The 24,802-nt window shown below is 46.6% G+C and overlaps 1 protein-coding gene across 7 annotated transcripts in view; it reads left to right on the forward strand.

The window, feature by feature from the left end:
* Positions 1-24,802, forward strand: part of BIN1 (bridging integrator 1) — a 102,154-nt gene that overhangs the window by 56,887 nt on the left and 20,465 nt on the right. For 3 of the 7 annotated variants that reach the window (XM_056348987.1, XM_056348986.1, XM_056348989.1), the window contains exons 6-12: positions 761-868; positions 3,565-3,657; positions 8,785-8,870; positions 10,758-10,833; positions 12,837-12,919; positions 20,429-20,579; positions 24,647-24,775. In XM_056348987.1, the coding sequence (XP_056204962.1) occupies positions 761-868; positions 3,565-3,657; positions 8,785-8,870; positions 10,758-10,833; positions 12,837-12,919; positions 20,429-20,579; positions 24,647-24,775 (726 nt within the window). The remainder of the gene's footprint in view (positions 1-760; positions 869-3,564; positions 3,658-8,784; positions 8,871-10,757; positions 10,834-12,836; positions 12,920-20,428; positions 20,580-24,646; positions 24,776-24,802) is intronic. The other 4 variants (XM_056348988.1, XM_056348990.1, XM_056348992.1 and 1 more) reach the window with 3 other exon arrangements.

Below are 24,802 nucleotides of genomic sequence, written 5' to 3' on the forward strand. Positions count from 1 at the left end.
CATGACTGTCTGTCCCGGATTCTCACTCATGGACTTATCAGGCTCCATTCCTGAACACAAGTCTGGTACACAGTTGGCTTCCTCCGTATGTTTGTTATGGCTTCAGTGTGTCTTGCCTAATAGTGACACAGTACTACAGGTTTTCCCTCACACTTCTTTTGCTTAATATCTAGTTACAATGGACCACTGCCTGTGGCTGCAGTCGCTTCTGTCTGGACCTCCTGTTGCAGGGTCTAAAATGCTGTCCTAAGCATATCCTGAGCACATGGATGAGTGCTTTTGCTGTGCTGGCAACAGTAATGCCTTCTTTTGTTGAACTTTCCACATGAACTAGTGCTGTGAGCTGGTTAGAGTCTGGCTGCAGCCCTCAGGAAGCCCTGGAAATGATGGAGCAGGTGTCCATAGGATGTGGGCACATGGGGAGGCATAGGAAGCACTGGAGCTACGGTTCTGAAAACATTAATGTCATCCAGAAGTGAGGTCTGCTCTTGGTTGGATCCCTTTGCTTTCCCTGGCAATGTTTGCTCTGCTCCTGAGAAGCTCTCTCTAGAACGGTTGGTTGTCACAGGTGGCTCCCGGGGCTACCTCTCTGGGCAGCCTGTGTAGAGTATCCAGTGAGTGTCCTTGTGTGGACAGAGAATGAGGGGCTCTGGAATTTGGGTGAAGAGGTTTTGGTTTGTTTGTTTGTTTTTTCTGTGAGTCTTTGCAGTTTTGGCTGCTGTGGAAGATTGTCACAACTCCTTTTCTCTATCTTTCTTAGTCTCGTATAGCGAAGCGAGGAAGGAAGCTTGTGGATTATGACAGCGCCAGGCACCACTTTGAAGCCCTGCAGACTGCAAAGAAGAAGGATGAAACCAAAATTGCAAAGGTAAAGCGAGTAGAAGGACGTGCAGCCATCCTTTCATTTTAGGAGGTCTGCATTTGCCTACTGAGCAGTTCTTAAGTGTACCTGTACCTCTTCACTGGCTGTGTTTTCATAGAATCATTTCAGCTGGAAAGGACCTGTAAGACCATCGAGGTGTTGTGAACTGGTGAGGTTTTGCTAGGTCTTTCCTTCTCATCTGTTTAGTTCTTCTAGAAGGCAGGATGGTCCGTGTTGCGTTGGTTCAGACCCGCTATCATCACTGCATCCGTAGGTGGCCAAGACCTAGGCATGCATTTCCTCAGATGCTGCAGGACCAGTAGCCCGCATCAGAAAAACCCATGTGCCTCTGGGGGAAGCAAAACCTTGCAATGACCCAGGAAAGTTTTCCAGTTTGTCTCCTTGGGGCTCTGTCTCCTCACCTTAAAGCAGTGGCGAGAGTAAGGGTTTGAGTGTTGCTTGAGGTTGATTGTGTTTGTGAAGTCCTGGTATTCTAGGACAGAGACCCATAGGAGTGTGAGTTAAAATTAATCAGTGGAAATGCACCCTATGCACACTTGATGACTGTGTTCTGTTGTCTATTGGTCACAATCACTGGATAATAAATATAGCCAAAAGCAGAAAACCAAGACTTTTCTCTTGTCAGGATGTGGTTGCTTTCATGCCTGTGAACAGCCTGATCCAGGGTTAACAGCAGAGCATGCCCAACAAGTGAAGGATTTTATTTTTAATTAAAGTAAGTTTCATTAAATATAAAATTTTAATTTTCTTTTAAATGTAGCTGAAGAAAGGTGATAGTGCAAACTTTGTTCTGGAGGAGGTGCATGGTTTGAATACCTGCCCACAAAATGAGCTGTGGATTACTCCTGTATCCTGAGGGAATCTGAGCCCACAAGCTCCACTCCACAGGACAGGTCTTAACACAACAGGATAGTCCAGGGCTGGAGCGACATCTTTAATTCTCTTGAATGTGGGCCATGGCACAGCAGGACTCTTCAGGCTAGAAGCAGTACAGGGAAGAGTGAGCATGGATCTGTATCTTCTAACCAGGCTGAGAAGGGTTGCCATCCTTTGCTTAGGGTTATTTCTGGTAGGGGGAAATATGGGCTGTGTGAGAGATGCTAGTGTTTCTCCGACATGGAAGAATAAAGGTGCATCTTCCCCCTGAATGAAAGATCTGCATTTAATGGCCACAGTACTTTTGTTTTTAAGCTGCAGGTCATCAGTCATCTGCTCACCAGGTGCATGCACTGTGATTAACCCTGACAGACAAAAGGGGGAGAGATCAATGGCTCGGGTGTCATTACATCATTTGTGTGGCAAAGCAAGTCTTGGTTCTGTGTGCAAGGCGTGAGGCCCAGCTGGCTGTGCCTTCTGTTCAAAGCAGTACTTCACTGTGTGCGGGGGTAAGAGCAGAATTTCCCTGGGGCATGGTAGTATTATTGGTGTGTGCCTATGGGATTTCTGCTGCAGTGGAAATAGTTTTTGTAGGAATTAATCTATTCGGGTTGGTACCTGGTGAAGTGTGCCAAAAAGGCTGGCTGCCTTCATCATTGCTGCACTCGCTCGTGTTTTCCCAGATGCTCACACAAGATGTCATTAAGGGGGTTTGTTTGGTGCGCTTTTGTTAAGGTGTGAAGAACAGTGCAGTTTGACGAGTGAAATGTTGAGACTTAGGAGTTGGTGCTCTGTTCCTGATTCAGCCTGTGCAAGTGTCTCTTGGTACTTGATCAGACTCTTCTTAGCCAGGATGTGCACTGGATCAGATCATCAGGCCATAAGCTCTTGCGTGGGATAATACGTGACACAATGCACTGTCCTAATCCTGTAAAGATGGGAGCAGTGAGTCCCTGAAAGTTATGTATGTATGCTCTTCCCAGATGGGGGGGTTCACAGCCCAGCCTGCGATTCCACACGTGCAGTCACGCAGCTCTGCAGGGCTGTGGGCAGCAGCCAGGGCTCAGTGAGCACTAGGCTGATGTAGGAAGTCCACCCCTCTGTTCTGTGGCGGTGATTTTGCTCGTGTGACCTTTTGAAGCAGGGCTGTTGCAGTGTAAGGTACTTCAGAATGTGATGACAGGCCCCTAGGAAAGAGAAATAATGTTTGTGACACAGCATACAGATGGGAACTGACTTGATCGATATTTCATGGTATATTAACAGAAAGAGCAATGCAAATACTTTTTGGAGCTATATGGTCTCTTTTTTTTCTTCTCTAATATATGGATGTTCTTTTCCCACCCAGGACTCCTGCCACTTATTGCAAAACTCACAACCTGCCATTAAAATAAAGCACTGTGGAATTTCAGCTGTTGCATGCAAATAATTATGATGGTTAATTAATCCTGACCTCTCTTTAAGGAGCTCCCACTTCACAGCCATGACTCGGAGTAGGGTTTTCTGTGTGCTAGGTCACTAACAGCTATATCTGTTGCTCTTTGCAGCTGCCTGGCTGGTCTACAGTATCTCAGCCCACACTGGAGCATTAATTACTGCTAAACTTGGCATGCTTCAAAGGATTCATAACTGATTGGTCCTGGGATGTTTGTTTTTTCTCTCGCCTTGGTGATACTGGTTTGGCCCAGCCTCTAAATACACTGTTGTGATTTTAATTTTTTTATCCTAAAAGATATATGGTTGTGTCTCTTGTTCTCTGTTTATTTTTTTTTCTCTTTTCACTCAAACATGCTCCCTCCCCCCAGCCTGTTTCGCTGCTTGAGAAAGCTGCGCCTCAGTGGTGTCAAGGGAAGCTACAAGCTCACCTCGTTGCGCAAACTAATCTGCTCCGAAATCAGGTGACTGCTGATCTACCTGGCTGTAACCCTGCATGCGCTATTTTGGGCTCTAGATTGTACCATGCGACTAATCTCTAGGCAACGTTCACTCTAGTCCTCTCTGTTAAGTGTGTCCTTGATACTCCTGAGCTACAGTGGACATGTGGAAGTTGCTGACCAATGAACAAATCTGTGCCAGCCCTATTGATTTCTAATCAGGTGTGTTAATGCTGGACTATTGTTTTTTTCCCCTCAAATAAAACGTGGATGAAGAAAGGCTACAGAATAATGCCAAGGCGGAGAGTGATGTAGTGTGGTTCCTCCAATTATTGCTTGCTTTGTCTTCTAAGAGAAGCAGTCAATTCTTATTGTTGCTGTTTCAAAAGGAAAAGGAGGAAACACTGAAAAATTGGCTTCTGCGTTTGTGCTCTTGAGTAAAGCCAAAGCCCAAGAACGCTCAAACCATTGCTTCAGAAGCAATTTCTATGGCTGCCGAGTTAGGTGGTTGCAACATTCTCCTATGGAAAAACTAATTTTCCAAAATAGGCACTGTCCTGCCTCTTGTTGTCTCAGAGAGCCTTTTCCAGATATACGGAGTTTCAGTCTGCACAGAAAAGGTGGGCCCGGACCAGGGAATTTACACCCTGCGTAATATTATTCAGCAGCTCCAGGCTGAGGTCATGGTTGTGTCCTGTGGCAGAACTTGGCTGAACGTTTAGGTTATAGCATCTTGAGGGCTGTGAGACCAGCTTGGAGAAACCGCAGGGACTAAGAATTTCAATCCCACTTGCACAGGAGAAGCGCGGCTTCCTGATGAAATCTCCCTTGGTATTTACCTTGAACCCCTTCAGGGATAAGGGAGCTGACAGAAAATGGTCTGTGAGAGGAAAATGCTTTCAGTGGGCAAGGGGTAGTAAATCATGACCCAGAACAGGAGTGGCCAGAGTACCTGCTCACAGGTTCCTGGTGAGCTCATCTGTTCTCAACCAAATGTTCCTACATTTTTATGTTCCTTGTTGGTGAATGAATTGCAGCTTAGAAGCACTAAATCACTCTCACCTTATAAAGCACCTGGGTTTTTCACAGTCAGTGTGTGACTGCCGATCAGGGAAAAGGCTAGATTACCACATCAGTAAAGCCTGGGGAAAGAACAGCTGTTAGCAGTCCTGCTTAAGATGCATAGTAAAAAGGGAGGAAATATATACTCCTCCTTGATTGAAGGGAGAAGGACCTTTGGCAGCCTGCCAGGGGCTTTTCCTGTGCGGTGCTGGGAACATTCTGCAGGCTGTGGTTCCGGACTGGTCTGTTTTGCTGGTGGTATTTCTGAAGGGCTGGAAAGCAGGTATGGGAAGTTTGTGGAGCCACAAATAAATAAATATATCAGCCCACGGGCGTTTTTCCTCTTCTCAGCCTGGCTGGGGTGACTGGGAGTAGTACCACTGCCCACAGGTTGCCTAGAGATGCAGTACCTACGGGTGCTCCCTCATCCATTGCATTCGGGTCTTCGGCTGCTGAGAGTCATTCGGTAATTTCACTGTACTGGGTGGCTTCGTCCAAACGCATGTGAGAAGAGGGTATGTAGTCTTCCACCCACTGTGTGTGTGGGTGTTAACCTCCTGCTATGTGGCATTAATATATTCAGTTACCCCAAACATTTCAAATCAAGTCCTCCTGTAAGTTTTTCCTCTTTCAGTCTTGAACTAAGTAATACTATTGCCAACGTTAATTTTTATTTCCAATTGTGCAAGTATTCACGTGGTGGGTTTTGTTTTTTTTTAATTTTTATTTTGATTGTGGACTAACAAAAATATCTCAGTGAAGATTAGTTTGTATTCTGAACCTGTAGGGTTTCCAGCTTTTCTTCACAAACGCAGCAGGCAGGAAAACAAAAGGCTTCAGTTTTTGTATTTGCATGACTTCAAGACCAAAGGTGTTAATGACAGTTCTAAATCTCATTAAGCTCTTGATAAAAGCAGGAGGGCTGATGACACTGCATTTATTGAGGAGCTTCAGAATATTAAGACTGGGGAAAAAGAAAAAAAAAAAAAAAAAAAAGTCTTTCCTCTTACCAGCAGCTGTGTTGCTGTCTCTTCTTGCTTGATAATTTTACAACCCTCAAGCAAAATGGGGTCAGCAAGACCTATTATTTCTACTGTAAAGCCAAGTCCCTCCCTCCAGTGTACAAACTGCTGGCTTTTTAGGCCTTTAGCAGAGGCTAACAAAAACAATATAGTGGAGGGTTTCTGTAAAGTCTCTTGGGGGGGTTGCTATTGCATGCTGGTTACAAATCTTAGTGACTGTGCTTTTTGAAACAAAGGGGAGAATGGCTTAGAACAGCAAATTCTTGCCTTTTTGCTAAGCTCCTCTGAAATGCTGAATACAGACTAAAAAGCAACACACTTGGTGCTGCAGTGGTAACAGAACAATATCTCTATCTGTAGGAGAAAGCCAGCAAGTTGAGTCCTGGGCTGTGCTGCCCTTCTGAGAGGCAGGTCTGGCTGGTACCAGTTGGAGCTTGGGCCTGGGCTGAGGCACCCAGCTTTCCTCCTTACCCCCTGCCTCTCGGATATCCAAGCTATTTACTGAACAGTGCTGGAATGCATGATGGTAAGAAACATAATGTGGAATAATCGCCCCCATGTCGCAACTGAACTGGTTGTGCTTGGCACTCTGAATCTTGGCTATGTGGGCGGTCAGGAAAGCGTTTGTGTTGTCCAGCTCCTGCACAAACCTTCCCACCTTCAGGCAGGGAGAGGAGAGGAAGAACTTTCTGAGATCACATTTCATGGAACTGGGTATTATGTCCTTCTGCCTCAGTTCTCCATCAGGCTGGCAAGGATGACAGCTCAAATAGGAAGTGCACAGATACCGTAGCAATGGGGTCTGCACTGAGACCTACGTCTTTCCTCCTTTGCCCGCCTTACTGCATGAGCTGGCTTTTCCTCTAGCAGGGCTCATGACCAAGTTGAGTCTGTCTTTGGCTCTGGCTGGAAACAGTCAGGGCTATCCAGTGTCAGGACCAAATATAAATCCCACTGGTGAGGAGATCCCTGGGCTGACAAAGGAATGAAGAATTAATTCAATGCTGTACCTGGGAATGAGAGCACTAGTTGAGCCACAGTCACTAGACGGATCCCTAATTCCTACAGCTACTCTAGAGTGAACGTTGCCTGTTGCTGATTTTGCCTTTGCTTCGGGATGTCACAATATTCACGTGTTGCTTTCTAGGCTCTTTGACCTTCTGAACAGGTAAACAAGAGAGGGAAAGATTGTTATTAATATTCACCGTATCTGAAAAACTAACAGCATTCAATTGGGCATCATCTCCTAGCTGTCCCATCTCTTGGATTGATTCTGGTTCCAGTCTACTTTGTAAATGAGAATAAGATAAAGCCAAAGGATAGAGTGGGATTTCTTTTCCCCTCTCTTTAAAACGATTACATTAGAAACATTCATTTGTAGAGGGATTTTAAGGCAGAATGAGTCTTTGTGATCATCGTCTCTGATCCAGCATAAACTGTGTCTTTGCTTAAATGGGCTTTTTGTTTGTTTTATGCAAACCCTCTCAAAATGCTGGGGTTTTCAGTTAGTGTAGCAGCGGAATACGGGGGTTTCTGGGTGGAGGCATCATGGCCCCTTCTCCCCCTACCTGTTCCTCACAAGGTCTGCTTAATTTTTGAATACCTCCCAGTTGTGTCTTTTTCCGGGGGAAATTTTCTCTTCTGATCTTGAGTGCAAAAGTCTTAGCCTTGCCCTTAGTAGCAATGGATGATGCTCTGAAAGGTGGAGGTAGCTGGAAAGTAGGCGCTTCTGCAGTTTTCTTGTAGGTCAGGAGAGAAATGGAGGGTGTAAGGATCCTTACACGATGTTGTGAGAAACAGGACTCTGAACAGCAAAATATTTTTAAGTCCTTTCTTCATCGATCCTATCTTTGCATGTACCTGTCCCTAAGGAGCAGTAAGCTGGCACAAAGAAGATGAAACTTGATTGCATAGAAGGGGTAGGAATCTGACTGCAGGCTTGTAGAGAGATCCAGTTCACCAGTGGGTTGTGGCCTCTTTGCAGAGCCCTGTGGCACTGTGACATTCCTGCTGTTGTCACATGTATAAGTAGGCACTTGTGCTGATCTTGCTCAGACCTGTCATCAAGTTGCTCATGCAAGGATTTTCCATCCTGCGTGCTACTGTACAGGGTTATGGGAGAATGCTGTGCTGTTGCAAATTACAGAATATAAATGTTTTTATTAGCAAGCTTTGAGGTTTAAGTCAGGGCACTGAAAAGAGGAAAAAATTGCCTGGGACAAATATAGGAAGGGGAATGTGCTTGTTGCTGGAGTCTGCTGTCCGCAACAGAAACCAGGATTGTTCTCCTCACTGAAACCTGACAGAATACATGTATCAGTGTTGGGGTCTGTCAGTGTCTAGGTCAAAAGAACAGATCAAATTTAAACTCTCAACTGGAAGAAGGAGGTCCTGTATGAGGTGTATTTCCTTTGGTGTTGGTGTCCAGCAGCCAGCCAGGGATTGCTTTTGTATGAGACCACTGAAACCAAGACCTGCTGCTCAAGCACTCAGCCTAGCCTCCTGCTGGCTCAGCTCATGCTCTGCGTACCCTTCCTTGCTTCTCCAGCTTTGTAGGAGCTGTGTCAGCCAAGGATGCAGACCTCCTCCCTTCCTCAGAAGAGATGGGGCTTCATCATGGCCTTACCTGAGCAGAGAGTCTCCACGAGGGAGGATTCTTCTTCAATGCCTTGTGGGATGGATTTCAACTTTTTCAGAGACCTGGCAAGGGGCAGGGGCCACTATTATCTTCATCTGTATCCAAGCTGCCTGACCAGCTCCTTTCAGTTTTTGAAGCCAGGGAAATTTATAGAACTTAAAAGACATTAGTGGATGTCTGAATTACTTCGAGTATCCAAACAGGGAAATCCATTGAGAGAAAGCCTGAGAGTAACACATGCAAGCTGAAGGTGTGTCAGGTCACCTGTGATGCAACCCTGGTTCCTGGGAGACTCGTTTATCATGGAGGTTACCCCATGCCAGAATTTTGCCTGGTCTCCCAAAGAAACCAAAAGTGCCACAGCTGTCCCTGCCCTGCAGGGGTACTTGTCTGCACTGGAGCTGACAATCTCCCTTCTCTGTTATTAAGGCTGAAGAAGAGTTAGTAAAGGCTCAGAAGGTGTTTGAAGAGATGAACGTTGATCTGCAGGAGGAGCTGCCTTCACTATGGAATAGGTGAGTGCTGGAGGTTTTCCCAAGGGCTGGTTGGAAGGAAGCAAAGATTAAAGTTTTGTACCACTGTTCTCCTTAGCTTGGGCTGGGTGCCTGCTTTTTTCTGGATCATCTCAGAGACTCTGTCTAGGATTCCCCCTAGCCAGCCTCACCCGGAGCTTTCTATGCTTTGCTTCGTGATCCTTATGAAAAAAACTCAGTTTTACCACAGAGAGAAACTGTGTTTCTCTTAATAAGCTTTGTCTGATTAATCCCTTTGCCCCACCAACTCTGCCCAACTTTCCTGGGCAATAGCCCATCTTCGGCTGTGGACTGCAGACAGAGCAGGCTGGGTCACTAGGATTTTGGGTGCAGAGCTGGCTGGTTGGAAGGAACATCTGCAGCTGAGTGGGTATGTCAGCTGACTGATTAAGGGAAGATGAGATGTCAGAGGGGTTTATACAGTTGCTGAGGTTGGAGAGAACCCAGGAGGTGATGCCTTGATCACTGTGTCTTGCTTTGCAAGCTTATGAGCACCTGATGAAGCAGCAGGTTTAACACAAGAGAGGGGATGAGAGACCAGGCTCAGGTTTGGAGAGTTGGGTGAACAAAGGTGAGGGAAGGATCCTGGTATGGCTGCCTTCTCTTGCCCCTAAATTTGCTCCTGGCTATGTGACACAGGACCCAGTGAGGTACTAGTGATTATAACTGTCCTGTTGTACTCTGTTTAACAAAACATAGCCTGGGCAGAGGAAAATGGGCTGAGAAAACAGGAAGACTTGAAAGACCCGTTGATTTGCCATACCAGCGATTACAGTGACAAAAAGGGAGGAGAAAGAAACAGACCAACATTTAGCTTGAAGGATGAACTGAAGGGCAGCAGAAGCTGATATATGGGGAGGGCACAGTGGAAAGCAGACAAAATCCTCCTAGGAGTGCCTCAGTTTCTTATTTTTAAATGCAGTGATTGTGTCTGGGTTGGCAGTTCTGGTTTGTGGGGGATGAGAGAGTGGGTGGCAGCAGGGCGGGAAAGCAAAGTGCTGATGTCTGCCTTCACTGCCCTTTCCTCCCAGCCTGGGTCAGAACTCTGCTCAGAGCAGTGTGCGAGCCTGGCTGAGGAAGGAGCTGGGAGGGATACAGGCATTTGGGTGGTTCCATGTGCAGAACAGTGATGCTGCTGGTCTTGGAGAGAATCTTGCTCCTGCTGTTACCCCTCCAGCTGGGTGCTGGTACAGCACTCTGTTGGCAGCTGGCGGGCTGGCTAGAGGGAGGAGGGCAGCAGGCAGCTTCTGGGATTTTAAGATGCCATGGGTTGTTCACAGCGGCTGCTATCTAGCTGATCCTTCTGCTTTCCTGCTGCTCTCTGTGCCTGTCCTGTGCTTTCTTACTCTTCTGCCCCTGAAGCAAAAAGTTCATGCTTTTTCCTTCCCCTGATGCTGAGGATCTTCAGAATGAATTAATACCTGTCCTCTGGCCAATTTCCCCAGCTTTCCCACACTCCACCCGCATCACAGCCTCTATCCTTTTCCTTTCCATCACCCTACCACTGTCATTTTTTTTTCCTTTTGTCTTTTTTTTTTTTTTTTTTTTTTTAATCCCTGCAGCTCCCTTTCCCTTTAGCTAGCCTCTCCCTTTAGCGAGCACAAATTCAGATTCTATCCCACCTGGCCTTCTCCTCGCTGTAGATGTGTTTGCCCCACACCTGAACTTTGCTCCATCACCCGACCTTTGCTCCATCACCCCCTTCATGCTCTTCTGCTGCCCTTCTCTTCCAGCATGTGCCAGACCTGACAGAGTTGAGTTTGACTGGGAATGGTGGGTGGGAGGTAGGAGAAGGGGCAGAATTTTTAAAAAGTTTTTGGGAGAGCATTGTGTCCATTAAGTTCTTCTGTCTCATTTTCCATTTGGCAGTCGTGTTGGTTTCTACGTCAACACATTCCAGAGTATAGCAGGCCTAGAAGAGAACTTCCATAAAGAAATGAGCAAGGTAAGGCAACTAACAGCTTATACACCCTCTCCTCACTGTTTAAAAAAACCCCAACAACCACCTCCCCACCTCCCCTGCAAACCAACCAACCAACAAAACCCACCTGAAAAACCAGCTGGAGAAAACAGCATTTGCCCTATGTCAGAGGTAAGTGTTAACCCTGAGTTTTTTTCTGAGCCACTTGGGAGAAAAGCTGAGACCCCAGGGCCATGCAACAGTAGGGTTTGTGTCATTTGGCATGGCTCGTTTGCAGATCTGCAGAGGGAAGGAAGCCACTTTCAGGCCTATCTCTTGCTGCCTTTTATAGTTATCTACATTATGGATCTATAACCTGGGCACTCTCAGCCTGGTGTCTATTTTCTTCCTCCTCTGCTGCCTGGCAGCAAGCTGCCGTGAACCCCCATCCATCTAGCTGTGGGGATGGAAACAGGACAGAATCTGCCAACCTACAAGTCAGCTGAAGACTGAGACCTGCCTCGCTCCGGTCCCACAAGGAGGCACTTCCCAACAGTACCTCTCTGCTTCAGCTTCTTCCCTGCCCTGTGACCCAAAAGAAGGCATTCGCGTGCTTAGCATGGCCCTTGCATGGGCTGCCAGTTGGCCATGAGTTGGGAATCGCAGCAGTACGCAGGATTGTAACCTGGTGGTGGCAGGCTGGACCCTGGTGCTGTGTGCCAGCACCCAGCAGGGACCTCAGTAACAGTCTGTGGGGAAGCCCCCCACTGCCGCTTCCATTTACAAATATGTTCTTGCTCTTTCACTTGAAAGCTAGAGAAGTCTTGAATTCCTTAGGTCTGTATGCTGCTCCTAAGGGTTGCACGCCCTCTGTAAATGTTGCACTAATCCTTGATTAGTGACTGAGAGCCCAGCTGGAAAACTCTTGTATTGCCTCCCCTCCCCAGTGTCATCCTGACAACAAGACAGCCGCTAAGCAACGAGCAAACGTTATAGCCCTTCAATTCCCAGCAGTCAGGGGCCCTCTGCCTTGGCGTAATGCATCAGTTCTGAGCTCTCTGACATTTCATGGGGACCTTTCCAATTAATAGCCTGCTCCTCTCCACTGAGTAATGAACTGATTGTTAAGAATAGGGGGCATTGTTATAATTTTCAGTTCATTGCTATTACCTTACACTCAACAAAACATTGGAAAGATGCTCGTTAGACAGGAATTATCTTCTTGTATCATGTCTTGGATTTCTCTTTCCTGAGGAGTTTCGTATGAGAGCAGGGCTTTTGCTTTGTTCCATAAGAACCATCTGTTTCTTATTATTGCTATAGCATCCAATTAACTGCTGGTGTTGCTGGCACAATGCCTCCAGCATTGATTGCATTGGATCCCTCCTCCTACCAGTGATAAATCTGGCATCTCGTCTTGTTTATGAATTGGCTGTTTCAGAGTAGGAGTGTCTGGAGTGAATATTGCAGCCTTCAGTGCCAGGGAATGTTTAACCCCTAATTTTGAGTTTCTGCAAAGATCCCTGCAAAATTTCTGCAAGGTCCTGCCCAAACGTAGATGGCCCAGGCAGCCTGTGAAGTCAAGGTGTGTTGTTGACTGGAAGTCCAGTTGCCTTTGGCTCCACAGCTGAAATGGCCATATCCTAAGCTTTGATAAGCAAGTCTGAGGAACAGCTTTGGCAGCAAATCCAGAGTGAAGCTTCAGTTCTAGCACATAGACCCTTAGGTAAACACTCCTCCTTCTGCAATGGTACCTGGCAGCACACCGGTGGGGGCAGGTGACAGAGCAAAGAGGATTATGTGTAAGGAAGACAGCGTGCCCACGAGGCACCAGCAGCTCTTCAACAGTTTGAGCGCTCTAGTATTTCATACCCTATGGAAGAGTGGAAACAGATGTCGGGCCGTCCTCTCTTGGGCTAGTTGAGTATGTGCACATGTCTGGGCACAAGCCTGGTTTTGGTCAGCCTGTGTGCAGTTCAGCCCAAACTCTCTTATGGCACTTGGACTCTCTTTCTCATTCTTCTTTTTTTTGTTTTTGTATTTTGCAGTTGAACCAAAGCCTTCATGATGTCCTGCTGGGTCTTGACAAGCAGTACTCAGGCAATGCCTTCCCCGTTAAAGCACAGCCCAGGTCAGTAACTGTGGGAATAGTCTCGTCAATCGGGAAGTGATTTGACTACCTGCATATAGCCAGCCCGTGCCCTCCTGAGACTCCCTAGAGTGTGTCCAAGATTGCACGTGGGACTGGGTGACACAATGCAATACCTCTTACATTTCTTGAATGGCAACTAGAGGCCTAAACTTTCACTAGGTGCTGATACTTAGGCAACTGACTTCAGCTCTGTGTTTTTAAAATTGAATCCCATGCATAGCACCTGTCCTGTTCTTTTCCCTCAAAAGCTTCAACCATGTACCTACAGCTTGTGAGACTGAGCACCAAGAGACCTTTGTTTCCCCAGCCTCCTCTTTGTTCTTCCAAACTTGGAACCACCTGTTTGCCAAAGCCTTGTTTCTCCCCCTGTATTTAAGTGTATTTAAGATAAGGTGTATTTCCTCTGTGTGCGTTGCGGAAGTAGTTGCAGACTCACTAATCTGGGGCATCCTGATCTCAGAGCACTTCCAATCTGCACATTTTCAAGGACTGAGTGTCCTCCAGGCCTTTAATTTTCTTTCCTCAGCTGGGTTCAGTCCTGTTAAGTGCAAGTCTGCACATTCTCTAGCACTGAGAGGGGAGGGAGAGGTCAGGCTCTGGATGGGGTTGTCTGGCTCCCGTCCAAATGCATGAGTGATGAAACAGTGTCGGGCTCTGACTTCCAGCTGCTGCTAATCCCACGTGCTGGGTGAGCAGGAGCACAGCCCAAGTCCTCAACTGGTGTAGTGATGTTGGGAGGAGGTGAAGTCAGCATGAAGTAAGGGCAAGCTGCAGTCTGAGTGCATTGACTTGGAAGGACTAGATCAGCTGTTGAGACCTCTGTGCTCCCTTGTCTCTCCTCCCAGTTTAACCTCCTGTTGCAGGAGGTTGACTTGCCTCTCTTGTTCCAGCAGTGTGTGTGGTGTTTGCCAGCTCTGAAGGAAGATGACATCGGAGTTGAATTTGGCCCCTGAGTTTTTGGATTGCTAACACTAGACACAAGATGCTAATAGGAATGCTTCTTGTGAAAATAATATTTTTCTCCCAAGTTGGCTTCTGGTGTCTGTTGATCATCACAACCCAACAAGACCGAAAGCTTGGGAGGAGGCCATGGTGCCCATCCTCTTGCTGCCACGTGCTGTGTTTCTAATAGCAGCATCCTCCAGGGTGCTTGGAAGAGGATGAGGTAACGGGACAGATGAAGGTTGTAGCCATTGCTTTGTCCAGCTCTTTAATTCTTCTTAATTTCTTCCTCAAGGAAGTGATTATAGACTGTAGTGACAGCCTGGTCCAGACACGTTTGTTGTTGTGGCATGAGGTTTCTGGCCTGAAAAAGTTTCCAATGAATAAATTACCTGTCTTCACGCTTCCCAGCCCCACAAACTGCTAGCTTCATCTGGAGCTGTAGTGGGTCTCTTGACAGCAGTTCTGTGCCCTTTGGCTGGCGATGAGACCACATGGCCCTATAAGCCATGAACGAGTGCACGCAGAGGCCCCTGTGTGGCTAGCAGTCTGAGTGCTGCTGTTTCATCACTTCTTGTGTCTCGGCTGAGATGCCAGACCTGTCCCAGAGCACCTCTCTTCCTCCTGAGCACAGTGGAGCAGAGTGGTGTAGGAGGATGTAGCGAAGGTTGGCCAAGGCAGTAAATATGCAGTGACCAGGAAATGCTGTGAGGCACTTCTGTCTCTCCTGCACATTTGACCTCTCATGGTGGCGTAGGGCTGGAGCAAGAGTGTGCAGCAGGAAATGGCTCTCGATGATCTGATTGCTTTTTGTGGTCTGCAGTAGGAGCAGATGCTTCCCTAACTCTCCTCTACTGGGAAGGGGATTGGAGATGGATACAATGGCAGGAAATGAATGAGGTGTGAGAAGAGGCAGTTATCTGTGCACATCATTATGGCATTTACGTGAGGCCTTACAGAAACATTACCGTGGCTGGATGAATCTGATGCTGGCTGTGTAGCACAGTAGCACAGAGCAGCTGATGTATTTCTGGGAACCTCAGGCGTGTGTTTGGGATTTGTTTCTGAAAGAATTTGAATGTTCAGAGCTCAGATGCCTAGTAGACCTAGGAGTTTGGTAGCATTACCCTACTATGATTGGACAAACTGGAAAAAGATACAGTAGGAAAGCTGCTGATTAGGTTCCACACATAAGACTGGGCACATATCATGTAAGTAAAGGAGAATGGGGAGCTTGTTTCTTGTGTATCAATATTTACAGGGGAGAGTGAGGAGCTGAGATTACCTGTGAAAAAAGGACATTTACAGTTCTCTGCCCGTCTGTACTATTTCCTTTCATCTCCATGTGCACCCTGGCCCCATATTCCAAAGAGCAGGGAAAACACTAGTTTGCTTACATACATGTAGATCTTTGACAGGCACAAAAAGCCTTCTCCTACCCTCTCCAAACAAGGCCATAGCTTTCTATGAACCAAGGGAAGTGTGTACGTGTTTCTCTGTGTGTGTGTGTGTATCTGTGTGTGAGAGAGAGGGAGGAGATCTTGTCATTGTGATTATAGTGAGCTTTGTGGCACTAAGCGAATGGGTGCTCAGAAGCTTAACTTTTCCTCCCTGGTTTGACTGTGCCATCCTGTAACTGAAATGATTTGCGTGCCATCCTCAACAGAAAGAAAACTAAACTGTTCGCCAGGCTGAGGAAAAAGATGAGCAGGTACCGGTACGGAGAGCAGCATTTCGATACGTGTTTGATTTAGTTCCTAAAACTGGAGAGGCTGTTGCTGGATTCTAACAGCCTGGCACGTGTTAACCCTGTGATGGGAGAGGGGTCCTTTGCATGATATGATGTGTTCATGGCCTGCTGGGTCCTGCTGAGATCTCTCTGTGTCTGGATAATCCCATTAACTGCTTGTGTGCCTGGTTTGAATCCTTGCTTCTTTTCCTACCTAAGAAGGCAACGTGAAAGCTCAGGCACTGTCTGTTCAGTTGTTTTTGTGTGACTAAAACCATGGTGGTGGGTTTTCCAAGGGAAATATGGGCAATTTTGGTGATTAACAACTTTTAGTTTTACTTAGTGGCACTTGCCCTTTTGAACAGGACTGAAATGCTACATTCTTATTCCCTGCCGGGCCAGGGAGGATCACAAGGCAGGTCTTTTATGCTCAGAAGTCCTGTGCTGTCTACCTGTTGCAGCTGGGAGGATGATGGGGTGGCAGAAAGACACTTCCACCTTTGCTCCTTACTTGCTCTGTTCTTGAGGATCCTCACTGTCTTGCTCCATTCCTTTAAAATTGTGTTCAGGGCTGAAGGAAAAGGAAGTCTTTTGTGTTGTCTGAAGACTAAAATCAGCATCTTGCCTTTGAAGACAGTGATGGCATTGAATAACTGAATTGCTACAGTGCCTAGAGTTACCGTAGTCATGGTCAAGGACTCAGAAAAGGACATGCTCTGGAGCAAAGTGGGAATTCCTGCATAACAGCATGGAAATTTCCTTTTTGTTTTTCTTAGTCTTTGTGTTGGTACTCCCTCCATGGGTTCTTTATGGTGGGGGGAAATATTCTCAAGATGATGTCCTGCCAGCAATAAAAGTAAGTGCTGGTAGATTGGGATCCTTGCTTTTCTGATCCTGGCTCCCCACTGACTAGGGCAAGTCACACAACCCTTCTCTTTGCTATACATTCTTTGTAAAGTGAGTAACCGAGGGTGGAGAATGGTAATTTCACAGGGAAGCTGAAGGGCAAATCTTGACTTTATATCCTAAAATGAAAAGTAGTGAGGGAATATCTCGTGGTGTTACTGTTCTGAGGTTTTCTACTGTAGGAAAACAAGGATTCACAGGAGTACTACTTCTCTGGATGTCTGACTGTGGTCCTTGGTTGGACCAGTGTTGTACCTGCACGAGGCAGAAAGTCCAGTATTTCCAGTCACTGAGAACAGACGGATGCTACAGCAGAGGGAGAGCCAGTAGATCTCATCTTGACGAGCTCTAGCCACAGCATCTTCCTGCTCCGTCCTGATAAACTCCAGCTGGCCCAGCACTTCAGGTGCCTGACCTGGGCTGTGTTGGGGGTTTCCACCATCAGAACAGATGCTGGGGTCACAGAGAAATGTGCGACCCCTGGTGCAGGGAAGGAGAGTCTGGGACTCTGTCACTCTTTGATCTGTAGCAAGAATGTACATTTATGCTACCCTATGTTTGGGTATATAGATGCTTTTTCCTTCTTTCTCTTGCTCCCTTTTTTTTTTTTTTTTTTTTTTAAATACATAATTCTCCAGTCTGCTTTGGTGCTAAAAAATAAACTGCTTTTGGCTAAAAGGCCCTGTCTGAGCCTTAGCTGAGATGCTAACCTTTTTTTCTTTTTAACTTGAGAACTTGGCAAGAGGTGACTGGTCTGTTTTTACCATATCAGAGGGTGAAACCCACTTTCCAGTATAGGATTGTTACAAGCACACGGGAACTCCATCTGCAAATGTTACTCTGCTCTTCCAGAACAGATGAGGCAGTCCCATGAGAGGTCTGGAAGCTCAGCAGCACTAAAAGAGGCTGGGGATTTTAGCTTTCCCTTCAGCTGCATTAACTGCATTGGACCCTGTTCCCAGCTCTCTATTTGCAGAAGAAAATTGACACCCCCTTCCCTTAACTGCCTGATATTCCTGGATTTGGCATCTCTGCCCAATTGCTGATGGGAAGGGAAAAGAGAGAGCAGTGACCTTGTTGCTTTGACTTGTTTTTACTGTGGCACTCACATTTTGTCAGTGGGGACAGTCCCCACACTCTTGCTTTTTCCTGTGTTTCCTTGAGCAAGCGGTCAGTATGGAGACAGGGCTTTGCTCTGTGCGGGCAGCGCGTGCTCCCCCGGGAGCAATGAAGGATGGTGGATCCTGGCGACAGGCGTGCTTGATGCTGGTTGCACTGGCTAAATGAGTACAAAGCAACAAGTGCAGGAATGAAGATGCCGCTCGGGGGAGCTGGAAAAGGCTCAGCCAAAATTAGCACTGACATTTTCCTAGGGGGATCAGCCAACACATCAAACAAGCTGTAAATAGTAGTGACTTAGTGAAGGTTTTAGTGCGAGGCACTCTCAGCCCTTGTAGGATGAGGGCAAGAAAGTGGACTGCCTCTCATGTGGGAGCCTTTTACCAATATATCTCCAAATTAAGTCACTGTCAGGCACCAGAAATAAGTCACTAAAAAGCTGTTGCGTGGCCTTCAGAAAATAAGCCTGAATTCCTTTCTCAATGGGAGAAATAGGCTCATCAGGTCCCAAGAAGAAAAGCCTGCCCTTGTGTTGGTAGGCCAGCTGACAGCCAGGAGTCCAAATGTTCCCAGTGTAGCCTGGGCATTTGAGGAGCTCTGTCAGTCTAGCTGTACATCGCTGCACTCCACCACCCCCCCATCTTCTCCAAAGTGCTTTGAACTCTAGGGAAGGTAACGTATTCTTTTCTTCCCCCAACTCTAGCATCAGAGGACATTTTCTGTCATTTCCTGCTGTTCCCTGGTGACTCCAGTTTAGAACAGGACTTCTCCTTCACCCTCCAGCCGTTACTTCTTTTAATCTGTAGCACAAACTTGTCCATTTTGCCAAATCCTTCACACAACCCATGTTGTTTTGAAATGATTTCTGGGGACCTCTCAGGAAGGACACTATAGGCATATCCAGTCAAACAGAAGAACTGCAGGGGTTGGCATACATGTTCTTTAGTCTCTCCTCTTCCCTTTTCCCTCTTCCTTTCCCTCTTTTTCCCTTGGCGTGTGTGCCCCTGGTTGAGAGCTGCTGGCAGAGAACGTCATTGGATTTGTTGCATCATGTTGGTGTGCTGCTGGCATCAGTGTCATCAGAAACATCTGACCTGCATGCAGACCTGAGAACCAGTGCTTTGTGGGGAAAATGTGCGTGTGCGGAGGAGGTGGGGGCAATGGGTGAGGTCAAAGTGGGAATGGGATGGGGAGCTTGAAAGCTGGAATGCTGAGCAGGGGGAGATGCTTGCTTGGAAGGGGGAGGTTTGTTGAAATGCCTTGCTGTCCCTTCCTCCTCTTGCTGTCCCTTCCTCCTCTTGCTGTCCCTTCCTCCTCTTGCTGTCCCCCTACTCGTGAGTGTTTAGGAAGGAGGCTGTCATGCACATTAGCCGATGGTCACCACACCTCAGGCATCCAGGTGTGAATGGATGTATACGTCTGGAGCCCTGGGCTTTCTCTTGAGACAGAGCAAAGAAATAATCGACTTCATGTCCCTGCAGAATCAGGTCTGCATTGCTCTAGTTCTGGCTCTATGCCAGGATTTGTTGTCTCCAGTTGTAGGAAAGGATCTGTTCCTTTTGGCCTCCTCCCAAGGCCTTTAACTTTGCAAGAACCATGACTTTATAAGTGGAGGCAAATATCATTCCCTGTAGATGGGATTGCACAGCCCTTTTGCAATATTCTGTAATACTGTTTTCTGCTATGTATAGTTTTGCCAAACTGTAACCACTTCTGCTGAAATATCCCCTACCAGTGTCTGTGCTTCGGCATGACTTGAGATAAATTGATTAGTTGCTTTTTGGGTAGCTGAATTTCAGCCAAGATGATTCAGCTGTTCCTGAGAATTAGATTGGGAAAATAGTTTTACCTTTATCCCTGTTGAAATTCTGTTAACCAACTTTTCACTAGATCTGTTGTGATTCTGTACTTTGAAGCACAGACTCGACACTTGGCCAGGAAAAGGCATGTGGCTCTTGCCATTCCTTTGAAAAATCTGTCCAAATCTGGCCACGTTACGAACCAACAAATGCCATTGGCATACGCTTCTTGCATCTTAATTCCCTGAAGAATCCTTCTTGACTGTGTGTCAGGAACAGTCCTGGAATAAAGACCAGCTGGAAAGACAAGGATAGAAGGGGTTCATCATCATCAAAAACAAGGCTGGGGAGACTTTCCATAACAGAGAAGTCTTTATTAGTAGCTGGAATCTCACTGTTTCTTTGCTGTCTCATTCGATCTGTGAAACCTCTGGGTACTTTGCCCCTCTTCCAGCTTAGCCGGTTTGTACCTCATAGAGGAATATGATACCCTGTGATTACAGCTTTAGTTCAGATGTTACGAGTCTGTTAGTCATAACCCATGCAAGTGTCAGTACACTGCCACGCAGAAAAATTCTTATCTGTAGAGTTTAAAACTATATGAGCTACACGGAACTCCTTCCCCCGTCTGCTTCCCCGTTATTAAAAGACCATGACTTAACGTCAGGCACTTATGTTAGAATCTAGCAGGATTAAGGATGCATGGTTGGTTTTGTGGTTTTGTTTTTCTGTGTGAGGACAGTAGGAATTTAGTGAGTAGTCTGCTGCACAGTAATGCTGCTGCAGTGTGTCGGACTGCAAGTGACTCAGCAAAGATGCTTCTCAGAGGCTTGTAGAGGCTTCAGATGTCTTTATCATGGTCTCGGCAGCGAAGCAAAGAGATAATGGAGGTTACTGATCTGTGCTGGTTATCACAACTCCTCCTAGACTTGGCTCAGACTTCTCTCTCTTTTTCCTTCCCCCTCTCTCCCTTTCTCTCTCTACTTCCTTCAGTGACAGCACCCCAGCGAAAGCAAATAAAAGCCCCTCGCCTCCACCAGATGGATCTCCCATCACCAGCCCTGAGACCAAGACTGTCAACCATGAGCTGGAACCGTCCACTTTGGAAGCACCTGGGGCAAGCATCCCAAAGTCACCATCTCAGGTAGTGTCCCCTTGACATTGATCATGTCTCTGCAGTATGACTGCTGATGGCAGAAGCTCCGTGATTCAAAGACATCCATCAGTTGCCTTTTTAGACCTCTTCCTGCTGCTGAGCCCAGAGAATATGACATGATGGTTGTTCTCCTTCACTGGTTCCTGAGAGGTTCCTGAGAAATACAAGTTGCTCGTTGGTCATCTCCATATCATATAGGGAAGAACTATGTTGTCCCTGAATGTCTCTGCAGGAGTAAGGCCAGTAATATATTTTCCTGTCTGGTAGGATGGCCAAGAAGATCTAGGGAGGATGGAGTTGTAGCTAGGTGGGGAAATTTGTTCTTTACATTTGAATTAACTTGTGGAATTCAATGGACCAGTTTCTTCTCAAGAACTTCCATAACTGAGGAAGGTTCAAAGCAAAAAGCTTAATGTTGATAAGGCTGAGAACATCTGTACTTTACATAATGTTTCACTTTAATCCTAAGATAAAATATTGTGGTGAAAATAAAGGCATTATATTCCTATGCTATGGAGAAATTGGATGAGTACCAGGAAGAAGATTGTCCACTACATGGAGTCTGATACCTTCCACGTGGCCTTTTGTTAGTCTCTTCCTTACACAGGAGATACCCAGCAGCATGTTTGAAAGAGCAGGTGTAGCTCTTGCTACTCAGCATATCATGTGATGTGTTTTACTTTGGGATTTAAGGAAAACAAAATATTTACTTCCTCTACCCATCCTTGTATTGCTGAGTTGGAGGAAAAGCTTAGTAGAGCAAAGTAGTAACTAGGCCAGATCTGTGCCTGGTGCCAATCCCTGCATTTCAGTAAGTGGGACACTGGGAACATTTTTCTAGGAAGAATTAAAGCTGAAAGGGGTTCTGGCTGAACTGACAAGAGAAAACCTATTGCTTCTGAAAAGAGATGGGGACAACCCAGAACTTCCTTGCCATCATAGCAGTGTGATTCCAAATAGGCGTAGGCTGTCTTCTGTTTCTGGATAGCCTCTCGCAATGTTTTCCTCTCCACTGCATTTTTGATTTTCAGGATTATCTAGGGACAAAAAGGGGATGTTTGTACATTGGCAAAAGGGTCCTTTCCAGGCCTGTGATACATGTGGATGCCTGGCAGCGTCCTTTCAGGACTTCTTCAGGGTCTCTACACCACTCAGCATTGCGCAGCCTAGGGTGGCTTCTCCACCACCCTGGCTAGGACCTTGGAGCAGGGTATGTGTACAGGGGAGAGGGCTCTGCATCCAGAATTGCCTGCCTGATTTTTTCAGAGGTTACCATAACTTGATTGAAATTTGGAAGAAGAAATCGAACAGATTTATTGAGCTGTTCACTGCAGACTGCACTCCCCATGCCTGTGGACTTGTCTTCCTGAGTTTGGCTTCTGCCTTTTCCTTTAAATAGCACACACAAGCCTTGTTTTTGCCAGCCTGCAAGTGCTTTCTCAGTCACTTGCTGCCTCCCTGCCCACAGGAATGGGTCTGGAGGCACCCCTTGTCGAGTAAGCAGAATATTCCAGCGCAGCCCTGGCTGGAACCTCAGCTGGGCCACAGGCAAGACTGAAATGGTGTTTGCAGCTAATGCTGCCATCGCCTGGCAGCTGTTTCCCAATCTATATTTTAATTCATTCTCCCAGGCCTCGATACAGTGAAGAGCAAGAGCCCCACTCCACATTGGTACTAGGCGCTAAGAGATGGAGCTGGCTCCAGAGGGAGGGTTTCTGGAGGGTTTCACATTCGGAGCCAAACCTGGTGTCTGTGTGGATAACGTCTAGAAACTGTGTGTCAGCTTGCCAGCCAGCAGGAAGCACAAGTGTCTGCTCTCTCAACAGTTGACTTTATACTGAAATCTTCACAGGTGTCATTCCTTTTGACCTATGGGTAAGTAATTTGTTCTAGGGTTCCTCCTGGGGAGGCTAGGGGCCTCATCCTCCGGGGAGGATGGAGCAAAAAGCAACAAGCGCAAGTACAGTTCTCTGGCCTCTTGGTGCCTGAAATACTAATGCAAACCATAAGCAAAGGCTGTGGAGGAAAAGACAGCAATACAGAAGAGACCAAATAAATACTAACTAAATTTTGAACTGTTCCCTATGCCAAGAAAATTACCTCTTTTATTCTCACTGTCCTTGAATTCTCAAAACCAGCTTATTTCCGTCTTTTGGAAGAAGCAACTATTAGCTCTCTGCACTGTGTAATCTGATGATGATGCAGGACTTCAGGGTCTATGAAATTTCAGAGGTCAGACTTCTGCTCTCAGTTACACCACTGAAACACCGTAGTGATACTTTTGAAATCAGCGCAACTATGTTGAATTTAGACAGGTAAAGCTCTTTGGGATCCAAGTCAGCAGAAGAAATTTAGTGGGTTTGTTTTATTCTAGGTGGCAAAGTTTGTGCTTGATGAGTTTCCAGGTAAGGCCCAAAATCAATATGCAATCCTGTTGTCTTTGAAATATGAGTTTAGGCTGCTGTTGGAGGTAATGCTGGATGCTGTAAGTGGTGGTCTCCAAGGCACTAATGCATTGGAAGGAAGGAGACTGAGTATTTTAGAGAAATAAATAGCAAAAGAGCTGGAATCTTTTTGACTTTAGAGTTTGTAATTGGAGCCTCCCATTTCTGCATATGGTGGCTGTGTTCTGAGAATGGCTTTTCCCTGAAATTTCTCATCCCTTCTTGCAACTGGCAAGCAGGGGATTTCTGGGAAGGGATTCTTTTCAGGAAATATAGAAGCAACACCTTCTGCAAACAGTGAAAAGTTGGAAGTGAACACACTACTTTCATTATTTCCCCTAACCAGTTATTCAGGGGAAAATGTGTGTTCGCATACTCATAACCTAAAGTAGGTTAGCCCAGTAGAAAACTGGGCATATCCTCAGCAACCTAAATAAACGCCTAGCAGACTTCAGTTATATGCTGGAGTGGTGTGAACACAGGACTAAGAGTGTTGAATTGCTGTATTTCAGACCTGGGCCTGACGCTGATGCACTGGTTGCCCTTTGTCAGGTCTCTGATTCTCACTGCCTTGGGGTCCCGGGTACGATGAGAAGATCAACTGTAAGACATCACTGTAAGTGGAAAATACTGTCATTGCTGAGCGTTGCTGTGGTGCTGGGAACTTGTATGGCTGCTTTGTTCCAATGCAGCAGCAGCTCCTCAAAGTTAGATTTGACCTGGAAATGATCACTGAGACTTGGGCACGGGAAAATGTGAAAAGGATGTGGTTGGGTTGATCCTAGGAAGGGTCTACCACAGCTTCCCACAGGGTTTGTGGATGTTGTGTCAGGCAGAGTCTTGTAACACGGTGGTGTGTGTATTACGGTGGATTAAAGTTCAGGGTCAGACTTTGCTATGTGTTCTCGGGAGTCTTCAAATGGAGACATGACTTTATTGCGTCAATGCTCATTGGTGAAACTGAGAGCAGAGCTGGGCCCACAGCAGTCATGGCTTCTCAGGAGTCTGACTTGTTCTTGCCTAAAGCTGAGAAGTGGTAAGATGCCATCAAGAGCTCCTCCAGACCTTTTTTACAGTATACTGATAACCAGTGCAACAGGGAACCAGTACTGAGCGGATCAGAGCTTGTCCTCGTGGTCACCTACCCATAATAGGACAAACTGAGTCTGATCTCTCATTCCTTTAGGTATGGTAAGTACAGAAAAGGAGGCAGTGCTGGCCTGGTCTATTGAATCATGTTCTCAGTAATTGATCTGCTCCCTTCCCAGTGGTTCTTTTGAAGGTTGCACATGCTTTAATTATGTATGCATGTCCTGTCAATGCATATTAATTGTGTTACGCTTCTCTGCAGAAGGAAACTTGCCCATGGCTGAAGTGTAACTAATGATGCTGAACCTTCTCTGGAGGCGTGTGGTTGGTTTTTTTTGTTCTGTTTCAGTTCAGCCCTTCACCCTCCCTCCCTCTCTCTTCAGATGGAGTTGACTGGACCTTGCTCTGTGCCTGTGGTTGTGATTTCCCCCATCTTCAGTTTTTGTGGCTAACCTGGTTCCTGTCTCTGGTTTTTTTGGGTGTCGCCGTCTGTGCTGTGGCCGTGTGCTCACTTGCATGCAGTTGAGGAAAGGGCCTCCGGTGCCTCCGCCTCCAAAAGTCACCCCCTCCAAGGAGATCAAGCAGGAGAACATCATCAGTCTGTTTGATGACAATTTTGTCCCTGAGATAAGTGTGACAACCCCTTCGCAGGTTAGCTGCTATGCCCTGCCTTATATT

This window comes from Falco biarmicus, chromosome 8, assembly GCF_023638135.1.
Source record: "Falco biarmicus isolate bFalBia1 chromosome 8, bFalBia1.pri, whole genome shotgun sequence".
NCBI lineage: Eukaryota > Metazoa > Chordata > Aves > Falconiformes > Falconidae > Falco > Falco biarmicus.